Below are 24,994 nucleotides of genomic sequence, written 5' to 3' on the forward strand. Positions count from 1 at the left end.
TACTGTATCCATTTAGATAGCTATTAAATGATTTTTTTTGGATACAGCAGAGTGAACCTGGTTGAGGCAGATGGCCGCCACTTTACCTTAGAAGACCTGCAAATGTCTTTTTTCCTTCCCGACCTTGAGGGCCAAGTAGATTACTCTTATGCATTTAGCAGATGCCTATATACATCTCATTATAACTCACATTGGAAATAATTGCAAGGTTACAGTCATTGTTTTTTTTTTTGTGATGGACATGATTGGCACACACAATGTATAAAAAATATTTTAAAAATGCCATTATAAAGGAGGAGCTCTTTAGAATAACTGCTGGCCTCTTGAATATGAGGCAGGGAAAGTACTTACATTCATATAAAAGAAAGAATTTTGATGTCCGCAGCAAATGTGCGTCCTTCAAAGAATTAAAAGTACACTCCATATATAGACTCAAATTGCATAATTAAAATAAGTCGACGTAACTGGTCGCGCCAAATCGAATGTCGTAACCATACAAGAATTAAGTTTACGTGTAAGTCTAATTGTGTCTCATTTCCCAAACCAACCTGATGGTATCTTTTGAAGGTCAGCAGATGCTCTCTTGAGAGTTGTCATATTACTCATCATTTAATTTTATTCCAGTAATTATTCCTGGTTTGATGATTGTAATCGAGCGGACAAAATGTTCTTGTGATTTGAATCGGTGTGACATTAGCATATTCGTCTCACATTGCCAAAACATGCACGTCAGCTTCATTGAAGACTCGAAGTGAAGGGCACTCAAATATACTCTTAAAAGGCCACAAAGAATTTTTCAAATAGTCAAAGGTCAATTTATTTAAGAATTCATTTTCATGGTCTCATAATAGCTTTTCAAATAACAGGTTGTCTCCTAGCATGCTAAGCAGACTGGCTTTGTGCCGTCTGGAAAGAGACTGACTGCAAATTTGACAGTCTATTCTTCTCCGAATTTCCAATTTTCGCTCTCCATTTTTCTTTGAGCTGTCAACTTATAACCACTTACAGTTGGCGGAGTATCAACAATATGCACACTGCTCCAAAAAGTGAAAGTTAAAACTGAAAAAGTGAACTGTGAGTGACCTATTTAGATGCTCTCTATGTATTGTTGCCATGGAAACAAGTCCCAGTAAATATTTGCTGACTCCACAAAAAAAAGCACAAAAGCAAGACTTCTGTTTCGTAATGTTAGCGGGGGCCTAGACGATTAATCGGCCGGCTGATTTAATCAGACGATATTAGCTCATTCAAAATCAACAGATTTCGTATCTGTACTGATTGTTGCCGATTCTTAACTGTGTTAGAGTTTATCTTTTGGTGGCAAAGTGGCAGTCAATTCATTTTGTTGCAAAGTTTGTCTTTGTGAGAGGCAAAAGTAGAAAGTAGCATGAGGAGGAGGTGGGGGCGCCTTAAGGGAGGTGAGCTCCTGGAGTGCAGGGCAGAAATGGGAATCACAGGGCGAGGTAAAGTTCTACCAAGACTGGTAGAATGAGGGCCTTTACCACAAACGTCTTATGGTGTGCCCATCCTGGCCACCAGAGGGCAGTAGAATACAAATACATAAAGTAGATGGTCATGATTGCTCAGTAAGCTCTTTAGTTGTTCTTCACAGTGGATTAAGAAGATATACACGTGCCAATTATTGTACATCTGTTTGTGTTGCTCCACCGTTTGTGTTTATGCCTTTTTGTTAGCATTTAATTAAACACATGTTCAGAAGTCATGTAGTGACAAAACATGTAATTTTTTTTTTGTATATTTAATTTAATAGTAACCACGACTGGCTGTTCACAGCTTGAAGGCACATTTCTTCAAGTGAGCTGTGTTCACCTCCACCTCGTAGCATGCATATATCAAATTTGTGCTAAAAGCAAAAAAAAAAGCCTCAATAATGGATGGAGCAGCTCTCGAAAAATTTAACAAATTAAGAACTCAAGTCTTGTTATATTTTGGATTTTATTCTCAAAAAAATATTACAACATTCATGCGAGATTCTGACTATTTTTCATTTCATTGGCTTGAAACGTTATTGTTTGATTCAGTCAACAGTTCATTTGCAAAAGCCACCAAACAAAAGGTTTAATGTCAAGTTTAGCCCCAGCACACACAACAACAAACACATCAAATGCTCCTCGGGCAATCCCAGATAGCATGCGATGCAAATGGTCTCATAGCACGAAAGCTCGGTGGGCGTGCTGAGCGCCCCCCCCCACCCCCCTCGGGCGCCAAACAGAAGCGCTTCCTGTTCACGCAAAGGACACAACGAGTCTGGATTCCGAGACTGTGGCTCAGCGTCTGCGATAGACACGCGTCATCGAGACTTTTTATCAAACCCGTACCTCACTGGAATAGACTCCAGTTCACCCATGACAAAGAAAATAGATGGATGGATTTACAGTACAAATGTCTTCATGCTACTTGTCTGCTAATAAATCATAAAAGCCGCTAATAATCTTCCCAATAACAACCTTCCTGAATTTGATGTAACAGATTTGGCCATTCATTCCAAGCTATAAAACCTTTTTCCACATGTGAGCGGCGATACGGACCACAACAAACTTGTATCTTCATTACCATCTCAAAGTTGACAAGTAGACTTGGACCAACTGTGCGTTTTTGCGGTCAGAAGTGACGCAATCAGCGCTGACAATTTAATTTGCGGAGACGGCGTGGAGCGCACATCTGTGCTTTCCTTTTCGCCGCCTCACGTGTCGAAAGCAAACCTGGTTCCTTCTGGTGGACGCTGCCAAGAAAGTGAAGGCTTGAAAGAAACCATGTTTAGATGCTGACCACCATTTTCCACAACATGTTGCATTAAAAAAAAAAAAAAACCTGCACAGGGTCATTCCTTTGTTGTTGATTTTTTATTTTTTATTTCTGAAGGTTCCCGTTGCCATAATTTCACATCTGGAAAAGTGAGGCCGCTCAAATAGCAGTGGCTGGCTCTGGATTCCTGCAAAAATTGTGTATGCACACATTCTCAGGTGCACCTGTGATTGCAATAAAACATGTCTGCTCCTAATAAAACCAATTTAAAATTAAATTTGTGCTTTTTTTTTTCCCAGTGACCTTCTGTGACCTCCAGAGACCAACTATGCCTTCAGCTATAGCAAAACTCTCATGCTCAAGATCCATAAGATGAAAGCAGCGAAAGATTTTCTTTTTAACGTGCTAAGTCGATTTCCAGACTTTGCAGCGCCAATTTGAGCTAGCAAAGAGGAAACTGAAAGGACTGCACCCCGTTTCAAATCTGTAAGGTAAGTTCTGAGGTTAATGATGCATAATCTGCTGGTGGACGAGAATCTAAAATCTGTTTTATGTCAAATCACACAACACCGAGGTAATGAAAATGTTCTGCGGGAGAGCAAGCATCATATTAACAAAATGGATGCTTTCCTCCAGTAACAGAGCTCGACAAATGATTTGAGCCTTCAACTACATAAATTAGCTCCGTTGGTGTTTTTCTATCCTGCTCAATCTAAAAAACATGTGTGTCTATCCGCTTTAGACATGTGATTCTTTTTTTTCTACATGTATCGCGTTTAAACCGCTATAATAACACGCTTGGGAGTCTTTTTTTTTTTTCGCCGACAGAGCAATTTTTTTTGGTGCGAAACGTGACACAAGCAAATAAAGGGTTGAGCGCTTCAGGAGACATTTTAAGAAAGGAATACGATACAGAATCAAAATAACACGGCTTGCATGGTGGTCCATCTCGAGATGTGGTTGAATTTTGTCTGTCCAGAACTATATCACAACCTTAAAGTGGATTGAAGATGTCCAATTTTCAAGGATGGCTTGAAAATGATTTTGTTTGCGCGTGTGTGTGTGTTCAACACAATGCAGCTGAGGTCAAAATGATCATCAAAAATGTTTAAATGATTTTCCAGCTTTCCATGTTTCGTCAGACCTCTGAAATTTTTGATGGTAACTGTCATGAAAATGGACCACAGCATTTATATTGTCTTAGTTGCCATTACATTCCAAATTTTTGGTGGGGGTGTGACAGCAGCCACAGGTTTTATTTAAATTTGTTGGTAAAGCACTAGTTTACAGGTTTTTGGCATACAATGGGCTTGCAAAGTATGTGGCCCATATGGGGGTCGAACCCATGACCTTGGCGTTATTAGCACCACGCTCTAACCAACTGAGCTAACAGGCCATATTAGATGTCGTTGTCATACAGTGACGTGTACGCGATACCTAAAGGTCTGACCTATATTGTTGAAAGTCGGCCAAAGTCATTTAATAAATTACGCTGAACTTTTGATTGTCCACTGTTAATCATAACTGAGCATTATTATGTTTGTAAAGGCTAATGTGAGTCTTTATTAATGTTAAGTGTGCAGTCGAAAAGAGTATTTCCTGTGACTAATGGAGCAGCTTTTGGCTGTCTGTGAGGTTGCCATTGATTTATAGTGTCTGCTTTGACACCCACACATTTAATGTGCGCTGACCTCAGACGATTCAACAGTCTATTTTGCTACTGTGGCCGGATAACATGGTAAAACAAAACGCCTTTTTGACATACTCATTTATTGACCCTCCTATTTTTCTTTTTATTGGGGGAATTGCTGGAAAAAGAACAACTGGTATCTGCGGTATTTGCCCTGAGGGGAAAGTAGATATTTGAAGGATGGGTCAGATACTATAGCGAATGTGTCTCGAGTATAAATAAAGAAGGAAGACTCAGACGCTCTGCGTTTGTGATTAATGAGAAGTGTTCAAGTGATAAAACAGGTGGGAGCTGATTCACTGATCGTTCCCGACAGCGCCGATTACACGAGGGGGAGCGGTGTGTTTATGTGAGGGTATTTTGTGACATTCAAGTCAATAACAATGCCGATGTATTTGAAAGTGGGATGATTCAATTCGGTTTCATTTTTCAAGCCTCTTGGAAAACCTTTGCATTCTGTCAATCTACGGTAATGTGTAAGATTTTGGGCAAATTGTCAAATTAGGATTTTTTCTTTTTTAGTTTGTCAAACTGTAGGACCGGTTCTCAAGATGACCCATTGCTTTATTATATTTTATGGATAACTGGGTGATTTCCCGTTCATCAAATACATGAGTAAAACGTAAATACATCCTGTACATTTTAGTTAGATTAAAATAAATTAGCTAAATTATTGCGAAATATTGAAGCAAGATAGACTTTGCCCATGCCTGCTATGATGTCATTACTTTTCGATAAAGCTTGTAAAGTTAAATAGTAAACACTAAAAGCCTGCATTTTGACTTTTCTAGTCTGATGTCACCCACATACTACTAGTCAGACAATTTTTTTCATCCCAACCACCCGCCGTTGACTGACCTGGCTTTGACTCCATCTGGCTGCTTAAAAACAAAACAAAAAAACCATCACGGCTATTTTGCTGTGAGGACACTCGGAAAGACGAAGGACTCACCAGGAGGGAGCGTGAGAAGTCAATAAAGTGTAGCCTTGAGCTCAAGAAAAAAGATGATGGGGCTGGTATCCTCATCAGATGTGGACAACCTAAACATTTTCCGAGTGAGAACAAATAAAAACTCTTTAGGGAACGACTGGTGATGTTGAAGCGTTATACGACAAGTTTTTCTAGATGTTTAACTTTCATGAATTCCTAAGATGTCTTTTGTAGTTAATCCAACCATTCCTGTTGGATTTTATTTATATTCATTTTTACAACAAATATGATTTCTGCCAGATGTGATGTAGCCTTGAGCTCAAGAAAAAAGATGATGCGGCTGGTATCCTCATCAGCCCCTCCAGTGTGGACAACCTAAACATTTTACACGAGAACAAATAAAAACTCTTTAGGGAACGACTGGTGACGTTGAAGCGTTATACGACAAGTTTTTCTAGATGTTTAACTCTCAAAAATTCATAAGATGGCTTTTGTAGTTCATCCAACTTTCATAAATTTATAAGATGGCTTTTGTAGTTCATCCAACCATTCATGTTGGATTTTATTTATATTCATTTTTACAACAAATATGATTTCTGACAGATGTAGTTCACATAAACTGCAACTGAGTGAGGGTTAAAAACTTTAATGGCTGCTCTAATTTTGTCACTTTTTCGTCCCTTCGCTAATGAAGTCTAATCATAAGAGCTGCTCTGAAGCGATGACTCATCTAATGACTTTAATGCACCATCACTCATACAGGTAATGCAATCGGCTCTCTGTGAATGATCAGGTGCAAATTGACCAGCCTCAAGTGCCCTCATAGGAAAAAAAAAAAAAAAAAACGTTATTAGGCTGAACCACATTTCATGCCTGACGTGTCTCACTCAGGCTGCTCTTGAGATTCTTTTCAAGGTTAAACAGTAGCAAGCTCCGTGTTGTACGATTCATAAATGATAAATAAATGACTTCTTTCACACAACAGTTTTTAAAATCAGATGTTGCCTTTTGAAACGACAATCACTGCACAGCCAGTCAAAGTGCTGCAAAGTGGTCAATCCACCAAACTAATGAAGCGGCCAAACGGCTACGCACACATGCTGCGTAGATGATTGAAGCGGTTGGTACCGACCAAAAAAAAAATAACTCAGAGCAGAAAGAGAAAAAGAGAGTGCAGTCATTCTTTCCACAATAAGCCTTGGCACTCATTTGGAATATTTGTACGCGCTTGGCTCAATAAAACGCTTTTCTGTGATTCCCATTGAATGTGCTGAAGCAGCCAAAATAATATGATTGACATTCATAATACTTTGACTGATATCTGACAGAAAGAACGACTTGAAAAATATGTGTTATGAGCCCGAAATAATTTCCGAGGGAGATGGCACGCACACAAAAAAAAAAAAAAAAAGCTTTTGTATCTGAAAATTTGCTTTCCCAGACGGATGAATCCCCTCATTCCCATTAAGTCCCATACTGAGACGGCCTGGCTGGAGGGCCTATGATGTGGCTGGACGCGGTGAGCCAGCGTGGATTCCATCTCTGCTTTCATGGAGTATCGAATGTTCCTTTATGGACCTGGCCTCTCTTTGCTGGAGTCTTTAAATATAATAGAAAAGATATAACGGATAGTCGCTAAATGTATAGTGGAGAAGGTTTCTCCAATCAAAAGGACAGTTTTGATGCCTGGGTCTAATAAAAAAAATAGGACATGTCCAGATGAAATTCTTGTTTACCTTGTCACAAAGCCTCAGATCTCTCGTGCCCTAGACTGTAATATTTTCTCATATTATGGCTTTCCTCTGTTAGCGGAGGTCAGGAAGTACAGTTAAGAGCGCCGCTGTGAGATAAATGGAGATTGTTGAGGCTCGGGAGCAAAAATGAGATTTGCTATAAACCAAGGATTGAAGCGAGAAATCCTTTATATTTTTCAGAGCTTTAATATAAATTCGCATTTTGTAACGCTTGAATCTCCGAATCATGTCTGTTTTTTTTCAGGCATAGATTTGTGTCCGACGTGTTCCATGACTTCCTCACGTTCCTCGGTAAATTGGACAATGTCACGCTCTGCGAACGGCAACGTGATTACTCGCATGACTGGTGGTGATTATGATTAACGTGTTTTTGTGGATGTATTGCAGGGGCTCTTCTTGTCGCCCTTGGTAGATCATCATACTTGTGTGTATGGGTAGCTTTGGCGGAACTAGAGGGGGGACCACAGGGGCACAGGAACCTCCCTGAAATTTGATTGGGTACCAAGCTTTTGAGGTATTTTTTGATTTTTTTCAGAATATTTTTCCCACAGAGAACATATATGAATGTTCAACAGTGTTTTCTGAAGAATTTTGTGGGTTTGTTAAAAAAAAAAAAATTGTGTTTTGGACCCCTAGAGATAGCTTAAACACAACATAACCAGAGGTTCTGAAACAGGAAGTGGGAATTTGTTGTTGATTAACTTGAGTTTCAGAGAGCTGATTCCATCTGATTGCATCAGGAATGTGGAAGAGAGTCATACTGAAAAGAAGTTTCCTTTCACTCAATTTTTCATCCTCATCAGAGGCCAAGTATTTTGATTTCTTCATGAAACAAGACGATGAGACGTGAGTTATGCCAATTCAATCACATCGTTAATAGATCATTCCAGGCTTCTTTCAAATCATCTCGTCGACATTTTCGGACGGTGAGCACGATGATGTATGGCGCGCGTGGATACAATCGCAAGAACAGGAATGCACGTTGCATCTGATGTTTCTTGCAGACAAGTTTGGTGACGAGTGATCCAACATATGGGTGCTGTGCCCTCTCCGTGTGCCACCGGGGCAAATCGTTCCCGCACATGTTTCGTCCGAGTTAAAACATTCTGTGGTTTAAGATGCGTGCAAGTCCAGTCAGCTAGCAACACCGTTTGGAAAATCTGTTTAAAAAATTCGTATTCTCTTTTGTGTGAGCCGAATAGCCACAAATTGGGCTAACCTGCAAAAGTCTCACTTGTATGACATTTCCAGAAAGCTGCGGCCTATCAACACAAACCTTTGCAAATCTGAAGTGGTAAGGATTGTTAAAAATTGAGAGAAAAAGACTGACACATGCTGACAGGTTGATTGGACTGACTTGGAGGAGAGGAAATGTCCAAGTGTATGCTTGTACTAACATTTCAAGGCAGTAATCAAGCCATCTCTTCTGGCTGACATATTTGGGCCTCCCGAGTGCTTGCAATCATCGAGTGTAAAATTACACAACCGACTGAGTATATTTTTTTGTAAGCTGCCGATGTTGAAAAATAGGTCGAGTATTAAAGTTCACATTTTGTCCCTATTGTGATATCATAGTTGTTTTTTTTTGTATAAATTATTTCTGCTTTGATATTGAAAGCTAATTAGCATAGCACTCTATTTAATGCAACTTTCCGAAACCTGGTAAACAATTTGGAGTGGCAAAACGACATTCTCATGTTGCACTCGTTTTTATTCTTCCCTCAAGCTTTATTTTTGGGGAAAAAAAAGGAAAGCTTCAGTCCGCGCTGGCCACTGCCAACACTTTAATGTTGCAAGCCGTCCTTGTCTATCAGAGTGTTTGATGTCTGCTGCTTGCGGCCGTTTCATAGCCCGGAAAATGAGTTCAGAAAGGGTCAAAAAATGCAATTCCCAATATGTCGCGCTGTTTTTTGACGTGAGCAAGACACCTGAGGCCTTCCTGTTAACAAGCTAGCGAGTGTCTTTGTATTCTGCTATTGTCAGTTTATTTCTGCTGCTCCTTTTAACTAGCTTCAATGAAGACAAAACAAAACCATCCAAGTAGACCTCAAGTCAGGGTTGATGGAAGCTGGTCTTCAAATTCCCCCTTGCTTTGCGCTTGCTTTGTTGTTATCAACTCAGTGATTACATCAGACACAATTTGTTGCCTAATACGTCATCATCGCAAAATAAATGGCTCGGATACAGCTCGCGTTTACCGCAAGTGGTAGCGCAGCGATCCAGTGATCATTCCGGGATGTCTCCAATCTTTTGTTGTTTTATGAATTCCATCCGGCATGTGCTGATTGTTATTTTCAACATCACTCTGATTTTCATTTTACTTTGGCTGTTTTTGTTTTCTGTCTGAACATATATTTCAGTTAGCGCCCAGCGTGTTTGCTAATTGTCGACAACTACAATCCAGGGATATTTTTTTTTTCTTTTTTTGTATCTTCTCTTGGTTTTCTGAGTAGCTTGAAATGTGAAGTGTCACAGTGATTTGTGTTTCACTCTTGACTAACTGACTGGGGGATATTTCACTCCACTTCACCGGAAAGCCAAGATGCAGATGTCAACTCCAGCTAGATTTGAATATGGTCACAAACACTCAACATCATGAGACACTATGTGATACAAAAATAACAAATATTCAGCCTATGGAATTGAATAGAAATGTATAATTGTGGTCATGTAAAAATTCAAATTGTAATGCATGCACTTGTTGTTTTTTTTCCATGTCAGTTGATTTATTGTAAGTAAGCCTTAAAAAAGAAATAGAGTAAAAAATCCTCTATATTATTTATTTTATTGAATAATTTGGTAAATAATTCTAATTAAATTGATCATAGAAATAAAAAAAAAACCTCCATACTATAATATTCATCGAAAGCTGAGTACTTCAGTTTAAATGTATTCTTTTAATGCGACATCACAACTTATTTTCACGTCTCAATGACAGTTTGTTATGTTAACGTTCTATTCAAATCCGAACAAATCAGGTTGAACAGTGTGTTCAGTTATGGGAGCGAGCTTCCACGGCACGCAGTCTAAAGAATCAAACTTCACAAATCCATCGTCTGTTCTACGTCAGTCTACTGACAGCCGCCTTGGCAATGGCAGACGGGCCCGCTCTCTGGCCACCAACATTTGTGGTCGAGAAAAAGCGTAAAAGAGGATTAAAATAAATGTACTTTGACGTTGACTACACAGCACAGGATTTATTTCATGCGCTGGAAGATTAAATTGGTTGATTTTATCTCACATGGCTCATTCACTTTAATAGCTGCATCTTCCTGAGGTTAGTTTTGATCTATTGGTTCAAGTATTACTATTTGGAAAAAAAAACGTTTTTTTTTCCCAGTCACAGAACTCGTTTGACAGTGAGGCTCAACAGAAGTGCCGGGCCGAGACGCAGAGCTCCAAAACAACTTGTGATGTGAAGCTTACGCTGTGGAAAGTTAAACTCTCGCCATCAGCAGAACAATAACGGGCTTTATGTTTGTATGTCCACAATGACATTTTGTGTAATGTTTCCACCTCTAGCAGGAAAGCCTTTTGGTGTCACAAATGGACCTCCACCAAGGAACAGGAAGCGTCTGTGAGCGAGTAATAATCCAACATGCACACTTCTGAAGACTCAGCGTTTGGGTTGCGACCGGTGGCGGACGTGCGAAGGGCTGCTCGAGTGCTTATTTTGGCTGATGCTTACTTTGATTTCTGCACCAGCTGTTTCTCAAAGTGCCTCGGTCAGGGAGTTTGTATCTATTGATCATTACCTCCATCAAAGAGGTCACGTCTGGCTACTTGACTTCTATTTCTCACCGAATGAATGGGAATGACAAAATTCAGACATAAGCACAAGGTGGAAACTTCTTTTCGTTTGACCTTGTAGGAGGTCTGCAGACCTTGGGTTCAACTGAGTGTAGCTGGACTTTTCATCTGGAGTTTTTCTTCTGTTGACTCCACCAAGAAAGATCATGATTGTTTTTTAGGGTTTTGCAGGCTGCAGTTGAAAACAGGTGACAGAACAATTTATAGAAAAAATCTATTTTTTTTTAGCCTGGCTGATACACTCTTGTTGTCTTGTACGTCTTTGGGCACTATTTTATAATTCAAATATTAAAAACCATGAAAGTAAGGGAAGACAGGAAATGACAACCACGAGCCCCGTGCACGCGCACGCGATCGCAAAAGCGGTAGCGTGATCATTCTACCGCAATATAAGCAGCGGAATATGTGCCATACCAAATACCCCATGGAAGTGGGAATGACATTGAATATTTAATAATGGCTTCATCCCCCGGAGAGGGGAACGTCGCGTGGAGACACATCGGTGCAACCTCGGAGCTTGTCCGCACAAAATGCCGTCTCGTGTACTCGTCGTTCGGCCGGAAGTCGGACGTGTGCCTCTTTTACGTCAAGGGCGAGTTCTTCGCCATGGATGCCCGCTGCGCACACTCGGGTAAAAGCTCGTTTTAAAAGCCACACCGTGGGCTCCCTTTTCCGTTGCCAAAACGGATTTCAAAATAAACAGTCACGTTTTGATTAGACATTTTCATACTGTTCATGAACGCACACATATTTCAGATGCAAATCATGTTTTAACTGAGGTATACTGGAAGTGGTATTTCATTCTGATGTGGTATTTCAAAGTAAAAGCTTGTTGACATTATCTGTCAGTATGCTTCACAGCCCAGAATAAAAGACCAAAAAGTATTTTCTTTACAATTGCCAAATTTTGCAGAAATAATTGATTGATCTACACAATTAAAAAAAATAATACACCAAGCAAGGTTGTTTTGGAAAGAAAATGTAGGTCATCCTTTCAGTGTAAGCTGAAGGTCCAGTATAAGTTGGACTAGTTGCCTTAATGGTGTTTATGATTAGAAATAATGAATCACTGCATGCTTGCTTGATGAGCATCTCTTTTGTTTCTCAGGAGGTCCACTGTGTGAGGGGGACATTGAAGAGGCCGATGGAATCCTTCGGGTCTTCTGTCCGTGGCATGACTACGACTTTGACCTCAGGACCGGGAAGTCAGGGACGTCGCTTAAGGTCAGTAATGAAAGCGAGATGAGGCTGGAACAATTTTATGAATAATATTTGGACGTGCTTGCTGATTATGCATGATGTCTTATAAAATCTCAGTAGGGCCACCTGAAGACAGATGTGGAAATTAACATTTAATGTCTCCACTGATTCAGCAACAAGTACATGAAGTCAAGCTGGAGGACGGTGACGTGTACGTGAAGCACGCAAGCTGTCTCTCCTTGCAGCCGTTTCCTGTCCATCCCAAGAGGTGAGTGAGCTTCAACCTTCCATACCCCCGGCTCGGGATGCCAAGACGCTGATTACGGGACGTCCTGCCGGTAGCGAGCACATTCGGGGCTATTTATAAGAGTTTTCCTCGCTATTTGAAAGCATTCCTGAACCTTATCTGTCACTTGCTCAGACTTTGTTCTTTGATTGCAAGTGAAGTCAGACAATGATGTTATCAGGGAATTGTCTGAAGGAGACTTTGCATTACGTAGACAGAGAAACGTTTTGGGAGAGTTAAGATTTTTAAATCTTCATTGATCGAAACCTGTTGCATATTTATTGTGATTTTTGTAAACAGATCATTTATACGATTTTTATTGTATTTTCCAAAATCTGTTTAAACAAATTATTGTCCTTATAAAAATAGTCCAAATAGCCACACAGTCACGAAGGTCCTGGTGCCGTTACTCCATTATGGGAAGTTTTATTGCGATCATAATTTCACTGGTTCATTTGAGTCAGCATTTAAACCCTTACTGAGGACTTTATTACTCTGATGGCCACACGTCATTATTTCTTTTTTCGCAAGCATGACCTTTAAAAAAACCCAAATCCGGCCAATATTGGCATCTACGGGCGAGGAATAAGTAAATGTGAATTTCTTCAATGTGACAAACTCCAAAGTTCAAAAGCATCAAACATTTATTTACAGTCTCTTAATCATACAAAGTTTATACAATAGACCATTTACAGATAAAAAGTCACCATGCAAATTTTAATGTGATGAAAGCTGCAATTCAAGGTGGCTTCCTGCAAGCAGAGTGGCATGTGCAAATTTTCACTTCTGGAATAAATTATGATTTCTCCGACACCAGTTGGACCTCTGGTGGAAAATTGCCAAAAAAATGGCTATTGTGACTAGTCTACCTATTACCCTCCTAATGAAAAACTATTTGCTGGGTCAAGGTTATGAATTAATGTGGTAATGTGTAAACTCAGGAATTGATATTGAAATATTCAAAATGTTGCCAGTGAGCATGCGTAGAATTCCAAAAAATTCCTATTCTCAAAGCTCAGATTTCATCTTCTCCATTAAATCTCAAATGATTTGTCAGGCTAACATTTTCCAAATCTCCGCCAAGTGAAAATATTATTACGATAAATACCCTTCCCACAGAGATCAATATTTTCTTTCCACACAGAATAAATCTTGTTTTTGTGTGCTTTGTCTATTGGAATGGAGCTTCAACTCGCATCATTTCATCCCCCAAAACAACTGCAAATGTTTTGCCTCTTAAGTGTCCTTTTATGTTCCAAGTTTGAGCAGCATGCTTTACTTTCCCATGCAAGGCCTTGGCCAGACTTTTATTATTGTTACATTGTCGCTCAAACTCCCCTTGATATGTTCTCATGAAAAAGCCGCCGCTGCTGTCAAAGCATTCTTCCAGCTTGCATGTGCAAGCCACTTATTGTCAAGCTTTCTTGCGGTGGACTACGAAGACCCCAATTACTTCACTTTTTCCCCCTTGACCAAACATTTCATCCTTCACCAGCTCTTCTTTCTACGGATGTCTGTGTTGTGCAGATGTTTGACGTCTTCATGCGCAAACAGACTGTTGCTATAGCTCCTGGATTCAATCACTGTCTGCCTTGCAGGTTGGATGCTACATCTGCTGCGAGATGACATTTGTGCTCAGAGTATGTGCAGGTACGTTTGTTTTTGAAGATGGCAAGGTTACGTATACAGTTGACATCACACCTATGGGCAATTTCAAATCTTCAGTCAACCTAAGAATCATGATTGCAATGCTCGAATGGAAATTGATACTCGGATCACCTGAATTCAATTTTTCACCTCAGCAATGTGACATTTGTACGCCAAAGCCATAACTATTTCATGCAATGTGCACGACCTGGTCTCGTGCCATTGTGACTTAATTTCTTCTTAATTACTTTTTTGTCTCAAAAATTGAGCGTGTTTGACTGTTAATGAACGTCTGCATCATATTGTCGTAATGGCTCCCAAAGGATTGCAACGTTTATTTTCTAATTAACTGCACAAGTGTGTTTATGTCTGCGCCTGTCCCGGGTTCCCAATGGACCATCCTCGCCCTTGGCTGGGTTTTCGGATTAGTTCAGCATGGAGAGGTTATCTCATTACCCGGGGCTGCAAATGCCTCTTTTTCAGATGAACAAGTTTTAAAGTGAAAAGTTATGACAATAATTAAAGGTAGACTAAATATAACGTGTACTGAGTTAATACTGTTGCTGCTGTCTGTATGATGAGAGTTGTCTAAATGTGAAATCTGAAACTTTCGCGGAAGCAAAATTAGAAGTGATAGTACAATTTCCAAAAGTGGCTGTCTCAAAAAGAATTTAAAAAAACAAAATGGGATTGATGGATGTTGTCCACACATTGACTATTGAGCCCAACTGCAGAACTCCGTTGCTAACCAAAACGTCAGCACCTACTAAAGTATGTGACTGAAGTATTTCCACAAGCTGTAAACTTCTACCTAATAGACATCACCTCACAAATGTGTCCGAGTAATTTCGAGCCTAAAATGTGAAATCCCCCTCACCACATATGACAGAGTTGTCGCTTCAATTAGCAGCAGCATTTTTTGTTGAATATTTCAGTTTGAAAAAAAAAAACAGCTCCTATAATTGTATTATAAAATATTCTCATTGCACAGCTCAATGAAAAACACTGAACAGGTGAATAAATATTAAATCCTGACCGCTTACTGTTTTAGGTGACATTAATGATTCTGTCAATTCTCTTAGATGTTGCATGTTTGCTTTGGTATGAATATTTGTATGTATTACTGAATCTCAGTACCAATGTACGACTTGAAGTAAAATTTCTGAAAACGTCCTCTTTTTGCCTAATGGACTGTGAAGTTTGTGTCTCTTGATTCTCTCAGTTTGAAGAGAAAGGGCTCAGTGTCTGAAACTTTTAGAGACATTCATTGGAGAGCAATTTTTACATGGTTGTGTGCCACCAATATAAACAGTTTGCTTTTGATTCAGTCGCTGCAAAAAAAAATCCAACCTCAAATACCACAAATTAGACCTATAAAATAAACATTTTCAAAAGTCAAATACGACTTTCAGACAGAAAATGTGACCAGAGCTTTTAAATACATGCCAGGTACTGCTTTTCATATAGCCACAAGATGTCTTTCAGGAGGGATGGTTAAAAAATAATAATATAGCAAACCCTTCAAGTCAGTATACAATTATTGGATATGTTCAGCCAGGCTCAAGGTTTTGCTGTTTGTCTGAGTTTGGTGATTTCCACAGTACGGAGGAAGTTCCTTCCATGAGTTGCCTTGAGTGAAGGTCTAGAAATGACATAAGAAAATATAGGTTACTTCGATATGACTCCCAATGGAAATTAATCATCTTTCAAACCTACCTCTCGACTATCATTGGCGTCGTTGTGTACGCACGGCTGTCGTCCTCCTGCTTGTAGTGACAACCCTACGACTCTGGGTCCTGCCCTGTTGCTCGGAGGGATAGGCCACCACTTGAGTGGATGACCTCTGCATCTGCATGCCTTCCATCTCCCTCATGTCCCTCGCCATCTGTGACAGTGTCTGTCCTGGGTTGGTCTGCAGCCGCTGGAAGAGGCTTTCTCTGTTGATTTTCCTCTCTGGACAGCTGAAAGTCAAAGCCACTCCCGAGTCGGATTTCATCTCTCTGGAGAAACCGTCCGAGGTACCATCAAAGCAGCGGCCAATCGCGATTTCTTTGGCAACCCTGGGATTCTGGTCTGTGACTGTGTATATGCCATAATTATGTCCCAGAGGATCCACGGGGGCTAACATGGTGAAGGCGTGGGAGTCGTTGTTTTGCGCAACTGGGGGGTGTTTGATGAGGTACTCCTGGAGTAGATTGTTGGTAGAAATCTTGCGACAGTTCCCTTGTGGAATGATAGAGATGAGGGATCGATCCACCTCAGCTTGATCAAACAACATGCCGCTGCATTTGAACTCAACGCAAGCTGCTGAAGTGTTGGCCTCTCGCATGTCCCGGGTACTGCGTATATCTCGGATGCCGTAAAGTTTGCCTGTCGTCTCTGGGTGTGAACCTCCAAAGTTTCTTGACCTTACCATCACTTCCTTTTGTCCGTGGACCTTAACCTTGATAAAACATGCTCTGAATTCCTGAGGGTTGGGCCACCATGAGAGGTAGTCCCCGGTCCAGGTTGTCAGATCCGTTTCCTCAAAGGGTACAACATTGTATTCATACTTGTCCTTCTCCACTCGAAAGAACCTGAAATGATTCGCATCAACAGGTGCATTTTCGCAGGCTATTAAATTCTGATACGGGTATATGGGCCCATTGCTTTCATCAAAATTATTTTGGTTGGGCTTTGCCAAATTGATTCGGAAAGCTGTTTTCTTCAGTGCTGGATCTTCGTGGTCTGAGCGCTGGTAGTCTATTTTATCCAGATATGGTTGAGACACACCGATGATGTTTGGATTCATCTTTGGGGAGGAGGGAGCTGCCTCCAGTTCTTCACCGCCCATCATTGCTGTTACATAGGCGGTATAGGCATCAGGCCTCTGGGCGTCACAGAAAGCCGGCAAACAGGCCCCGTTGTGGCCAGTTATGACGCTGTCAAAGCGCCCCCATGCCCTTGGGTTGGAGGAATATCCAGGTTTGGGTTCAAGGTTGATCAAGCTGATCACGACGCCTTCCAGCTGTTCAACAGGCAAGAACTTGTCACTCATGTAGGCACGGACTTTAACGTAGCAGCGTCTGTTTTCAGGCACATCCAAATTGAAGAGTCTACGCTCTCTAATCTCCATGTTGCCTATGAGAAAGGTACGCTCCTCACGCTTGCTCCGTCCATGCCCTCCTGTAGTTGTCGTACTAGAGAAGTCGCCTTCCTCCTCCCAGACACCAGTGTCGGGATTTAAAGACCACAGTTTCATTTTGGGAATATGCTCTTGCATCTTTACATGCTGTGTGTCAAGAAGGACTTGGACCGCTCCGGCCCCGAGTACCTCCTTGTTGCTCTCGTCGCGGAAGTCGACAGAGAACATGCCATAGGTCCTCAACGGGAGCATGTCACCTTCAGGGTCCACAAAATTGAGATCGCCGGGTGTGGCAGAAGCTGTGGTAATGTTTCTCGGGTCTATGAAAGTGACACTGGCTTTTACGGTTCCCTCATAAAGCTCTCCGTTGTCTTTGTGGAAGGAATTGGCTGGAATGACCAACTGCCCAATCGGATCTTCCCCATATATTTCCCCCAGGTTAATAGAATTGGTCTCACCAGCATCGATGTCAATCGGTGCCTGCTTCCTCATGACCCTCACGTCATGGTAGATTGATCCACCCTTCTTATCCAAAATGAACACCTTTGGAGTGTCAATGAATTTCTCGGTGGGGTCAACAAAATTCACCACCAGTCTCTCTGTGTCAGGGGGAACTTGGATGGTGAAGCCTCCCTGGTATCCAGTGGTGCCTGCCCTCTCTTTGCCAATGTAGATGTGACCAAATCGCAGCGGCTCACCATTGTCAGCCGTGACCACTCGACCTCGTACAAGCACAGTTGGCTGCACGCACTTCTGACAGCTGCACTGGGATACGGACCGGATGGGAAGGATGTAGCTCCCACAGTCAATGGTCCGACTTTCCATCGCTTGGACACCACAACAAAACCCGGCGCCATCTCTGCAGCGCATATCAAAGTCTAGAGCGCCAGCACATTTGTTATGCGGGCAGCGGCCAGCGTTGTAAAACTTGGAGTTCGTCCCGGGTTGTACGCAATCCAACGGCAGTCTGATCAGATGTGCCTCGGGAGTGGAATTGCATGCTGGAGCTCCTTTAGCTGTGAATTTGCGATAAACCAGAGTAAGTAATGTTCATACGACGCATAAAAATCATCAGTAGGACGCACATTAAATATTACTACGTATTCTCAGTGCACACACTAAAGTCTTGCACAGAAATATCTCAACCGTGTCTTTTGAGGGGTGGAATATTTTGAGAGTGGACAAATATACTAATATCATTTTGAAAATCAACTTCCAGAGTTATATTTCCCTATTACCTTTTCCTCTCCTCTTTTTGCAACCCCTATTTTCAGCGTTTGAGTCATTTGCGACTTGAGGTCTCTTGAACTAGTAGCACTATTCAAAATGGGCTAAAGCAATGAAAGAAAAGGTCTTGAGCCAGACCGTATGATTATTTTTCCCCAGTATTTCATCCAAAATGAAATGGCCCGTTAAATGTTTTTCCCCCCTCTCTCAGATGTTTTTTTTGTCCTCTTAATGCATGGACATGGCTCACAGATGAGATCTAAAGCTTGGGGTCATTTCCTCTTCAACTGTAATATTCCGTCTCGAAAGACCTGGAATGAATAGTGCTTTTGCTTGATCCTATGAAGGATTTAGAGTAAATTTACGAAGTCAGACAGACCGTCAAGTTTATCGTACCACTGTGCATTGTCAAAAAAGGGAGCTTTATCAGTTTTGGCCCGGTTTATGTGTTGGGAAAAGAAACGCACAGTAGCTTGATTATGATGGATGTTCAAGACTTACCAATGATAGTGAGGGATGCTGGGGAGGACTTAATGCTGCCTGCAGAGCTGCTGGTTTTGCAATAATATTGTCCGGCCTGTTCTGGCTTTAGATCTTTCAGTAGGAGTTCCTCGTGGTACTTGTACACCTGTTTGTCCAGCAGAGTGCCATTGTGGTACCTTGAGCACACAGAGAATTGCAAAGTTAAGAATAATATCCCTTCAAAGGTGCTTAGGTCATAAATTGGGATTAGTATTCAACTCACCAGTAATATTTATCAGGTGTTGGTGATCCGGTTGCCTTGCAACACAGCAGCACGCGGCCGCCCTCGTAACGCACCTTGTTCTCGGGGTGTTTCACAATGTAAGGCTTCTCTGTGGGGAATTAAAAAGATACAACCCCTTGTTGCTTGGCGAAAGTGCTGTAGACATGACCGGATCTCGACTTACCAGCTGATCTAAGAACAGCCGACACCCAGGAAAGGTCTGTGCTGTTACTGCTAGAGGAGACGGTAACTGGAGAAAACTTGTCCTTCCTGATGATGAGGGAAGTCACATTGGACGAGCAGATTCCCTTCAATTTGAAGCGGCCTTTGGCGTCTGTCCGGGCACGGATCACTTTGGGACGGTTGGTGAATGCCACCAAGGCCCCCGCCACAGGGACCCCCGTCACACTGTGGACGTCGCCGTGCAGAACATGGCCATCACACACGCAGCGACTGCAGTCTTCATCTGGGCGGCCCTCGGCGCACACTCGCTGACATTTGACTGTCGAGACAATGAGGCGAGGTCAAATATTGGCCATGGTGTCCAAATATGGTACTTTGGCGTCCTGCGTCATACCTGGACAAGGAGTCTTGCTACATTTTTGAGTTTCAACGGGGCGTCCGGTGCACTGTACTGTGTCCGAGGTCCTCACGCAAGTCCTCTTTCGTATCTTCCGACCCCCGCCGCATGTGACAGAGCAAGACCCCCAGCGACCCCATGGACTCCACTTTGCTGCCCACATGTGGGATATGATTATTTCAACGGAATTTGATCAAAGCAAACTGCGACGTCATCGGATATTGGAGTAGTTATTTTCCAAGAACTTTTGGACTTTGGTTGACTAGTTATTGGCACTCAAACTAGATAAGCTTAGCACATTTTACGAAAAAACAATTCACCTGTACATGGAGGAGTGGAGCACTCCCTCCTCTCTGAATGGTGGCCCTGGCAGGCAGGAACCAAGAGCAAAGGCATTGGCTGCGTGCTCATGCATCTCCTCTGGCGGACCTGGATACCCACGTCGTTGCAAACGGTTGTTGTGCACGGCCCCCATTCGCCCCATTCGGTCCAATAACTCTGCTCTGAGAATCAAGAAAGACGAAGAGCAGCATTACAACGGAGCGTTTTAAGATTGGAGTTGATTTTGCGATTTCTGCTCTTGGATCTCAACTACCTGGTGGGCACTGAAAGCGGACGTGGTAGTTGGAGCAGGTGCGTCCATAAGGTTGTTCCTTATTGACGCACCAGAAGCCCTTCTCCAGACTGGAGTGGACCACTTCTCCCGTTTCTGCCGCAGCCACCCAATCTGTTGTGCGAACCTCCATCGCCGTTGGCCTCGAGCATATTCTCTCGCGGTAGTAGAAGCGGATGGCCTCGAGGCGCTCGTAATCCCCGTTCCCCCCAGGGTGGTCAATATTAAACCACGAGGTCCACTCTGTCAGACCTGCAGGCAATTTAACGGATAAGAAATAATGTTTAAAACACAAGATGAAGTCATTGGGTCAAAATCAAAGATGGATTTTCATATCAGAATAGATCTGCTTAACTCGTTTAAGACCTAGCACACTCTGGGGAGTCATTTAGAAGCAAATGAGGCCCGTAATGCATTCAGGCAAGAAAATGAGAGTACTCGACAATAACTGAATGCAGTGGCAATCTATTTATGGAATGTAGCAGATACTTCAAAAATAGCGTTGAACTCTCAAGGCCTAGAACATTTGTCACCTGTGAAGTTAATGAGTAGATGGTTACCGGCTAGGATCTTAATAGCTAAAAGCAGCTCATGTTTTATTCACATAGTAAGAACTTCTGGATCCTAGATTGGAAAATGTAATAAACGCAAATTAGTTTCTGATTCAATAAGATTGTGTAGCTCAAAATGCCAAATTTTAATACACTGAATTTGCGTTTAATTTAAATCTCATAATTCAAATAAAAATGTAACTTAAAAAAAACATTCACCTATCAATCTGCAGGTGTAACCCTAATTTCCCTCATCTCTGATTGAAACTTTTTTTTTTTAATTTAATTCACCTGTCGTTTGCGTATCTTTAAAACTGTTTGGTGTTGCTCTGCTGCTCCTGACTGATGCACTCTCTCTTCGAAATCCTGCAAACACAAAGCAAATACTTTAGTTAGCATTGCAAATTATCATTACGATTTTGTTGTCTGATTGGTAACAAACAAGACATCAGCTGCATTTGGAAAAAAAAAAAAGTTTTTGAGTTTCAATATCGTGTCCCGTATCTAAAACAGAAACATGCTAAGGCGTTGTATTTGTTTGAGCGTGTATGTATTATAACTTCCAGTGGCTGATGTGTTTTATGGCTTCACCTCAAGCCTTTCTTGTAATGCCAGTAGCACATTAGCGTGATGGCTTGATGAAAGTGAGATGTTAGCGCCGCCGACATTCTGGCTTTAAAAAACCAAAATGCTGCTACTGACCAAAGATTAGATTCCGTTCTGGTCTTGACCAAGAACAACAAATGCGATCAATTACGGGTCATTAGTGCAGCATAAAAAAGTGATTTGCTGAAAAATAAATTCTGATCATATCTGGAGTTGATCGGCACGCCAACCCCCTCCCACAGTGGATATGATGTTGCCAACCCACTTATAGCGGCACATGCGTGCCACGCGAGCTACCGGATTACAATTCTTCCAACATCTTAAACGGCGACAACTCTTATTTTAGAGGTTTTGCGACACAGTGGCTCTTTGTGACGCGCCTCGCCTGCTCCATAGATCATGCGGCAATAAATAAAATGGGGAACATGTGGAGACCAAGGTGTCACAGCTGGTATGACTGCACCAGATGGATACCGTATAGAGGTCTGGATCTCGTTTATTACATGTATGTTCCAGGAGAAGACATCAACCCCTAAAAACTGCCCCCTCCTCATATGTTACATAACTTGTTGGATTAGAATACAAGGTTGTAGTATAAGTTGTTGCAGACTGACTGTCTGTCTGCATTCTTTACAGTGGGGGCAACTTGCATGTGTGTGATTTGTTTGCCATGTCATATGGAAGCTGTTTTTGCATTTGGCCGCTTTCTTTGTCGAGGTGTGCAACACTTTTTCCCCTTTCCCTCAAATGTCCAAGTTTGAATTCCTAAAGCATCTGCGCCTCATTAAGACATGCAATTTTGCTCATGACATTAGCTAATGATGCACATCAGATGCATGATTTCAAGAGGTTTTTTTTTTTATTCCGATATTGTACAAGAAGGTATTAGCCGCGGCTAGCTTTCATCTCGTTCAAACGTGATTGGGCTCATTCAAACTGTCTCAACGTCCTTGTTTGAACTGCTGCACAGGAGCCAAAAACTGCCCACAGCACAAAGAATCCCATCAGAAATAAATTACACCCACACATATCCTTATATATACATTTTTAGAAAGTCATACATAAAAAAAAAAAATCTAACAGACTTAATAGGAAAAAGACTGGAAGTCAGTGTTTGGTAATTTAACAACAATAATTCAAGTTGATAAAAGTTGATTAGGCCTGCTCCAACATCTGAAAACTGTTCAACTCCCAGTGGTCCTCCAACTGGTTGTCACCCTCCATCCATAGTATCGGTCACACCCTTGAGGCTCTCTGGCAAGCCTTTTGAAACTGTCTCAAAGCAGTGGTACAAGTGCTCCTCTTTAAACTGAGCAGCACAAGTAGCCGGCCGCCAAACAAGTCGTAAAAGCATTACGCTTGAAACCTTACGGGACGACTGATTGCGCCAGCGACCATATGGATGTTTAAACTCGCGCTAACGTCCTCTCATTTTGCCAAAGCCCAAATCAACAGGTGGGGAAGTAGACGACAGTACTTAGTTCATGATGACAGGAGGCGCTACTGGCACAGCGTTGCGAGGGTGAACTGAGGACAGATAAAGCAAACTTCACTCCAACTTTAATGTGGTTTAGCTGTTGGGGATGCCAATGCAATTTGAAGTTTGGAAGAACATCACTATTTAGGGACATTTTTGGGGGACATTCATTTATGGCCTCTGCAATATGTTTACGTCCAAAGAGAGCTATTAAATTGTAGCTGGACTAACATCACTGGTATTTTTATCCCGAAGGATATAACACACTAATTGTTACTTATTGTAAAGTAATTTATAATCCTGCACATACGTTTTTCTTCAAATACGATTGGATTACTTGCAGTCAATTTGCAGATTTTTAAAAAAACGTTTGACAATTAGTAGTTACTTTTTTTAAAGCTAATTTATATATACATATATTCAAAAAAAAATTCTAATCAAGTTACGAATGACCATTTCCAAAAAAATATTTAAAAAAGCCATCATCTCAGTCAATTATTTTCTCTAATGACCTTTGTAACCCTTATCAGTCAATATTTAATACCCATGTGTCAAATGGACGTCACATGTCAGCCTTCACAGAAAACTTTGAAAAGTAAAAACAACAAAGCGCCCAGGGCGGCCCTCCTCTGCTACCAGCACATGTTGTGGATCAGCCTTTGGGTGGAGTGTGCTTGTGTCAAAATATTGGCGTGTGCGATCCACAGTGGTGGTCCGTAAAGTACCATGCAAGCACGTGTGCTCTCGCTCTTTCATCCTATGAGCTCACCACCAATTTCCCCTCCCAGGTCCATCATCTCATACGATTAAACTTCATTCCCGCATGACCTTCACTTACCTTGACCGAGAGCCACAGAAGCCAGGAAAGCGAGCAGGAAAGCCGCTGTTTTTAATCCCGACATGGTGTCACTCAACAGTGCAACCGAGTGTACCCGGTCCTGGTCCCTGGTCAGGTGTGCGAGATGCCAAGAGGTGTCGTCGCCGCTCAGGCAGCGGTTGTTCAGTCAGAGTTGGGAGGCCGGTGGTTTTTAAAAAGATGGAGCAACGTGGGCGCGCGCCAATCCGGCCCCTATTTGCTCACCATTGGTCAGTTCCGAGTAACATCTGGGTCCCCCGTATCCTCTTCCACAAAAAGGTATATGGAGGAGGGCTTGGGGGCCGGTGAGCTGGGGAAGGGGAGGGGTGGGGGCGCTCACTCTGCAGAGACAGACTGGGAAGGAGTGGATGCTAAAAATAAAACCATTATTAAATTCTAGACTTAATTATCTATGTATTGGCCCCACATTCATCAGTGGAAGTGGCGTCATGTGTCACGCCAGCAGAGGCAAAGCCTCCACATGATCGTTGGCGGCACGCAAAGCGCAGCTAATTAGTCATGCTGTTAACATGTGTTTAGCGACAAGTCATTCACAGATATATAGTTGCCTGAATGTTATCTGTGGAAAAAGAAAAGTCAAGCAAGTTTAAAAACGTTAATTCTTTCAGACAATGTTCTCGAGAATTATCTTTTGTGGGATTTAATATTCACATTGTTTCTCCACTTATCAAAACACAAAGCTGTTGTTCAGATGGAGCGTGATGACTCCGACATACCAAAATCCATCTGTGTAAGCAGAGCCAAGCTACCATCAAGTCTTTCACTATCCAGAACCCGAGTTTTGTAAACAAACACGCTCATCCCCGTGCCCTCCGGCGATGCGCATTGAAGATGATTTATTTACATGTGTACATTGTTTACGTGACGCGAGGTCATGCTTTCACCGATTACAGTTTTAATGAAGGCCTGTTATGGTGATTTGGTCTTGCTGGTCAGTGTAGAGTTTTGTGTAAGCTTGCTAAAGTTAAGTTTAAAAACCAAATATTAAAAAAAAAAAAAAAAAAGATTTTGTTTCCTGACAACAGACGTTTTTTTCTAAATTAAATGTCAGCCGACGGTTCAATGCCAACGAGAGGCGAGGAAAAGAGACGACTGACATTTCATTATATT

At 41.8% G+C, this 24,994-nt stretch overlaps 2 protein-coding genes and 1 non-coding gene across 5 annotated transcripts in view; 1 reads left to right on the forward strand and 2 right to left on the reverse strand.

The window, feature by feature from the left end:
* Window positions 1-4,088: 4,088 nt before the first annotated feature.
* trnai-aau (transfer RNA isoleucine (anticodon AAU)) lies at window positions 4,089-4,162 on the reverse strand. Its single transcript has one exon. It is a non-coding gene; the product is annotated as a tRNA-Ile (tRNA).
* A 7,111-nt stretch (window positions 4,163-11,273) lies between these two features.
* The window catches only part of si:ch211-212d10.2 (uncharacterized protein LOC557710 homolog), a 34,914-nt gene continuing 21,193 nt past the window's right edge, over window positions 11,274-24,994 (forward strand). For 2 of the 3 annotated variants that reach the window (XM_061296433.1, XM_061296432.1), the window contains exons 1-4: window positions 11,274-11,582; window positions 12,060-12,175; window positions 12,325-12,419; window positions 14,036-14,087. In XM_061296433.1, coding sequence (XP_061152417.1) covers window positions 11,408-11,582; window positions 12,060-12,175; window positions 12,325-12,419; window positions 14,036-14,063 — 414 coding nt within the window. In that variant the 5' untranslated portion in view covers window positions 11,274-11,407 and the 3' untranslated portion in view covers window positions 14,064-14,087. Of the gene's footprint in view, window positions 11,583-12,059; window positions 12,176-12,324; window positions 12,420-14,035; window positions 15,258-24,994 lie in introns of those variants that run through there. The other variant, XM_061296431.1, reaches the window with a different exon arrangement.
* Window positions 13,064-24,016, reverse strand: cilp2 (cartilage intermediate layer protein 2). Its single transcript, XM_061296421.1, has 10 exons — window positions 23,846-24,016; window positions 21,216-21,290; window positions 20,356-20,625; window positions 20,081-20,263; window positions 19,758-19,913; window positions 19,365-19,682; window positions 19,181-19,289; window positions 18,937-19,094; window positions 15,801-18,224; window positions 13,064-15,726 (listed from the first exon to the last, which is right to left on the reverse strand). Exons 1-9 carry the CDS (start codon window positions 23,907-23,909, stop codon window positions 15,811-15,813), a joined length of 3,747 nt encoding a protein of 1,248 aa, XP_061152405.1. The 5' UTR covers window positions 23,910-24,016; the 3' UTR covers window positions 13,064-15,726; window positions 15,801-15,810.

The sequence above is a fragment of the Syngnathus typhle genome, linkage group LG14, assembly GCF_033458585.1.
Source record: "Syngnathus typhle isolate RoL2023-S1 ecotype Sweden linkage group LG14, RoL_Styp_1.0, whole genome shotgun sequence".
NCBI lineage: Eukaryota > Metazoa > Chordata > Actinopteri > Syngnathiformes > Syngnathidae > Syngnathus > Syngnathus typhle.

What these genes read in the sequence shown, in the direction of transcription:
- cilp2 (XM_061296421.1), bottom strand. Translation starts at nt 23,909, where the DNA reads ATGTCGGGATTAAAAACAGCGGCTTTCCTGCTCGCTTTCCTGGCTTCT. An exon ending in ACACCTGATAAATATTACTG is followed by an intron (nt 19,095 to 19,180) that starts GTGAGTTGAATA and finishes TGTGTGCTCAAG; the next exon opens with GTACCACAATGGCACTCTGC. An exon ending in AGCATCCCTCACTATCATTG is followed by an intron (nt 18,225 to 18,936) that starts GTAAGTCTTGAA and finishes GCAAATTCACAG; the next exon opens with CTAAAGGAGCTCCAGCATGC.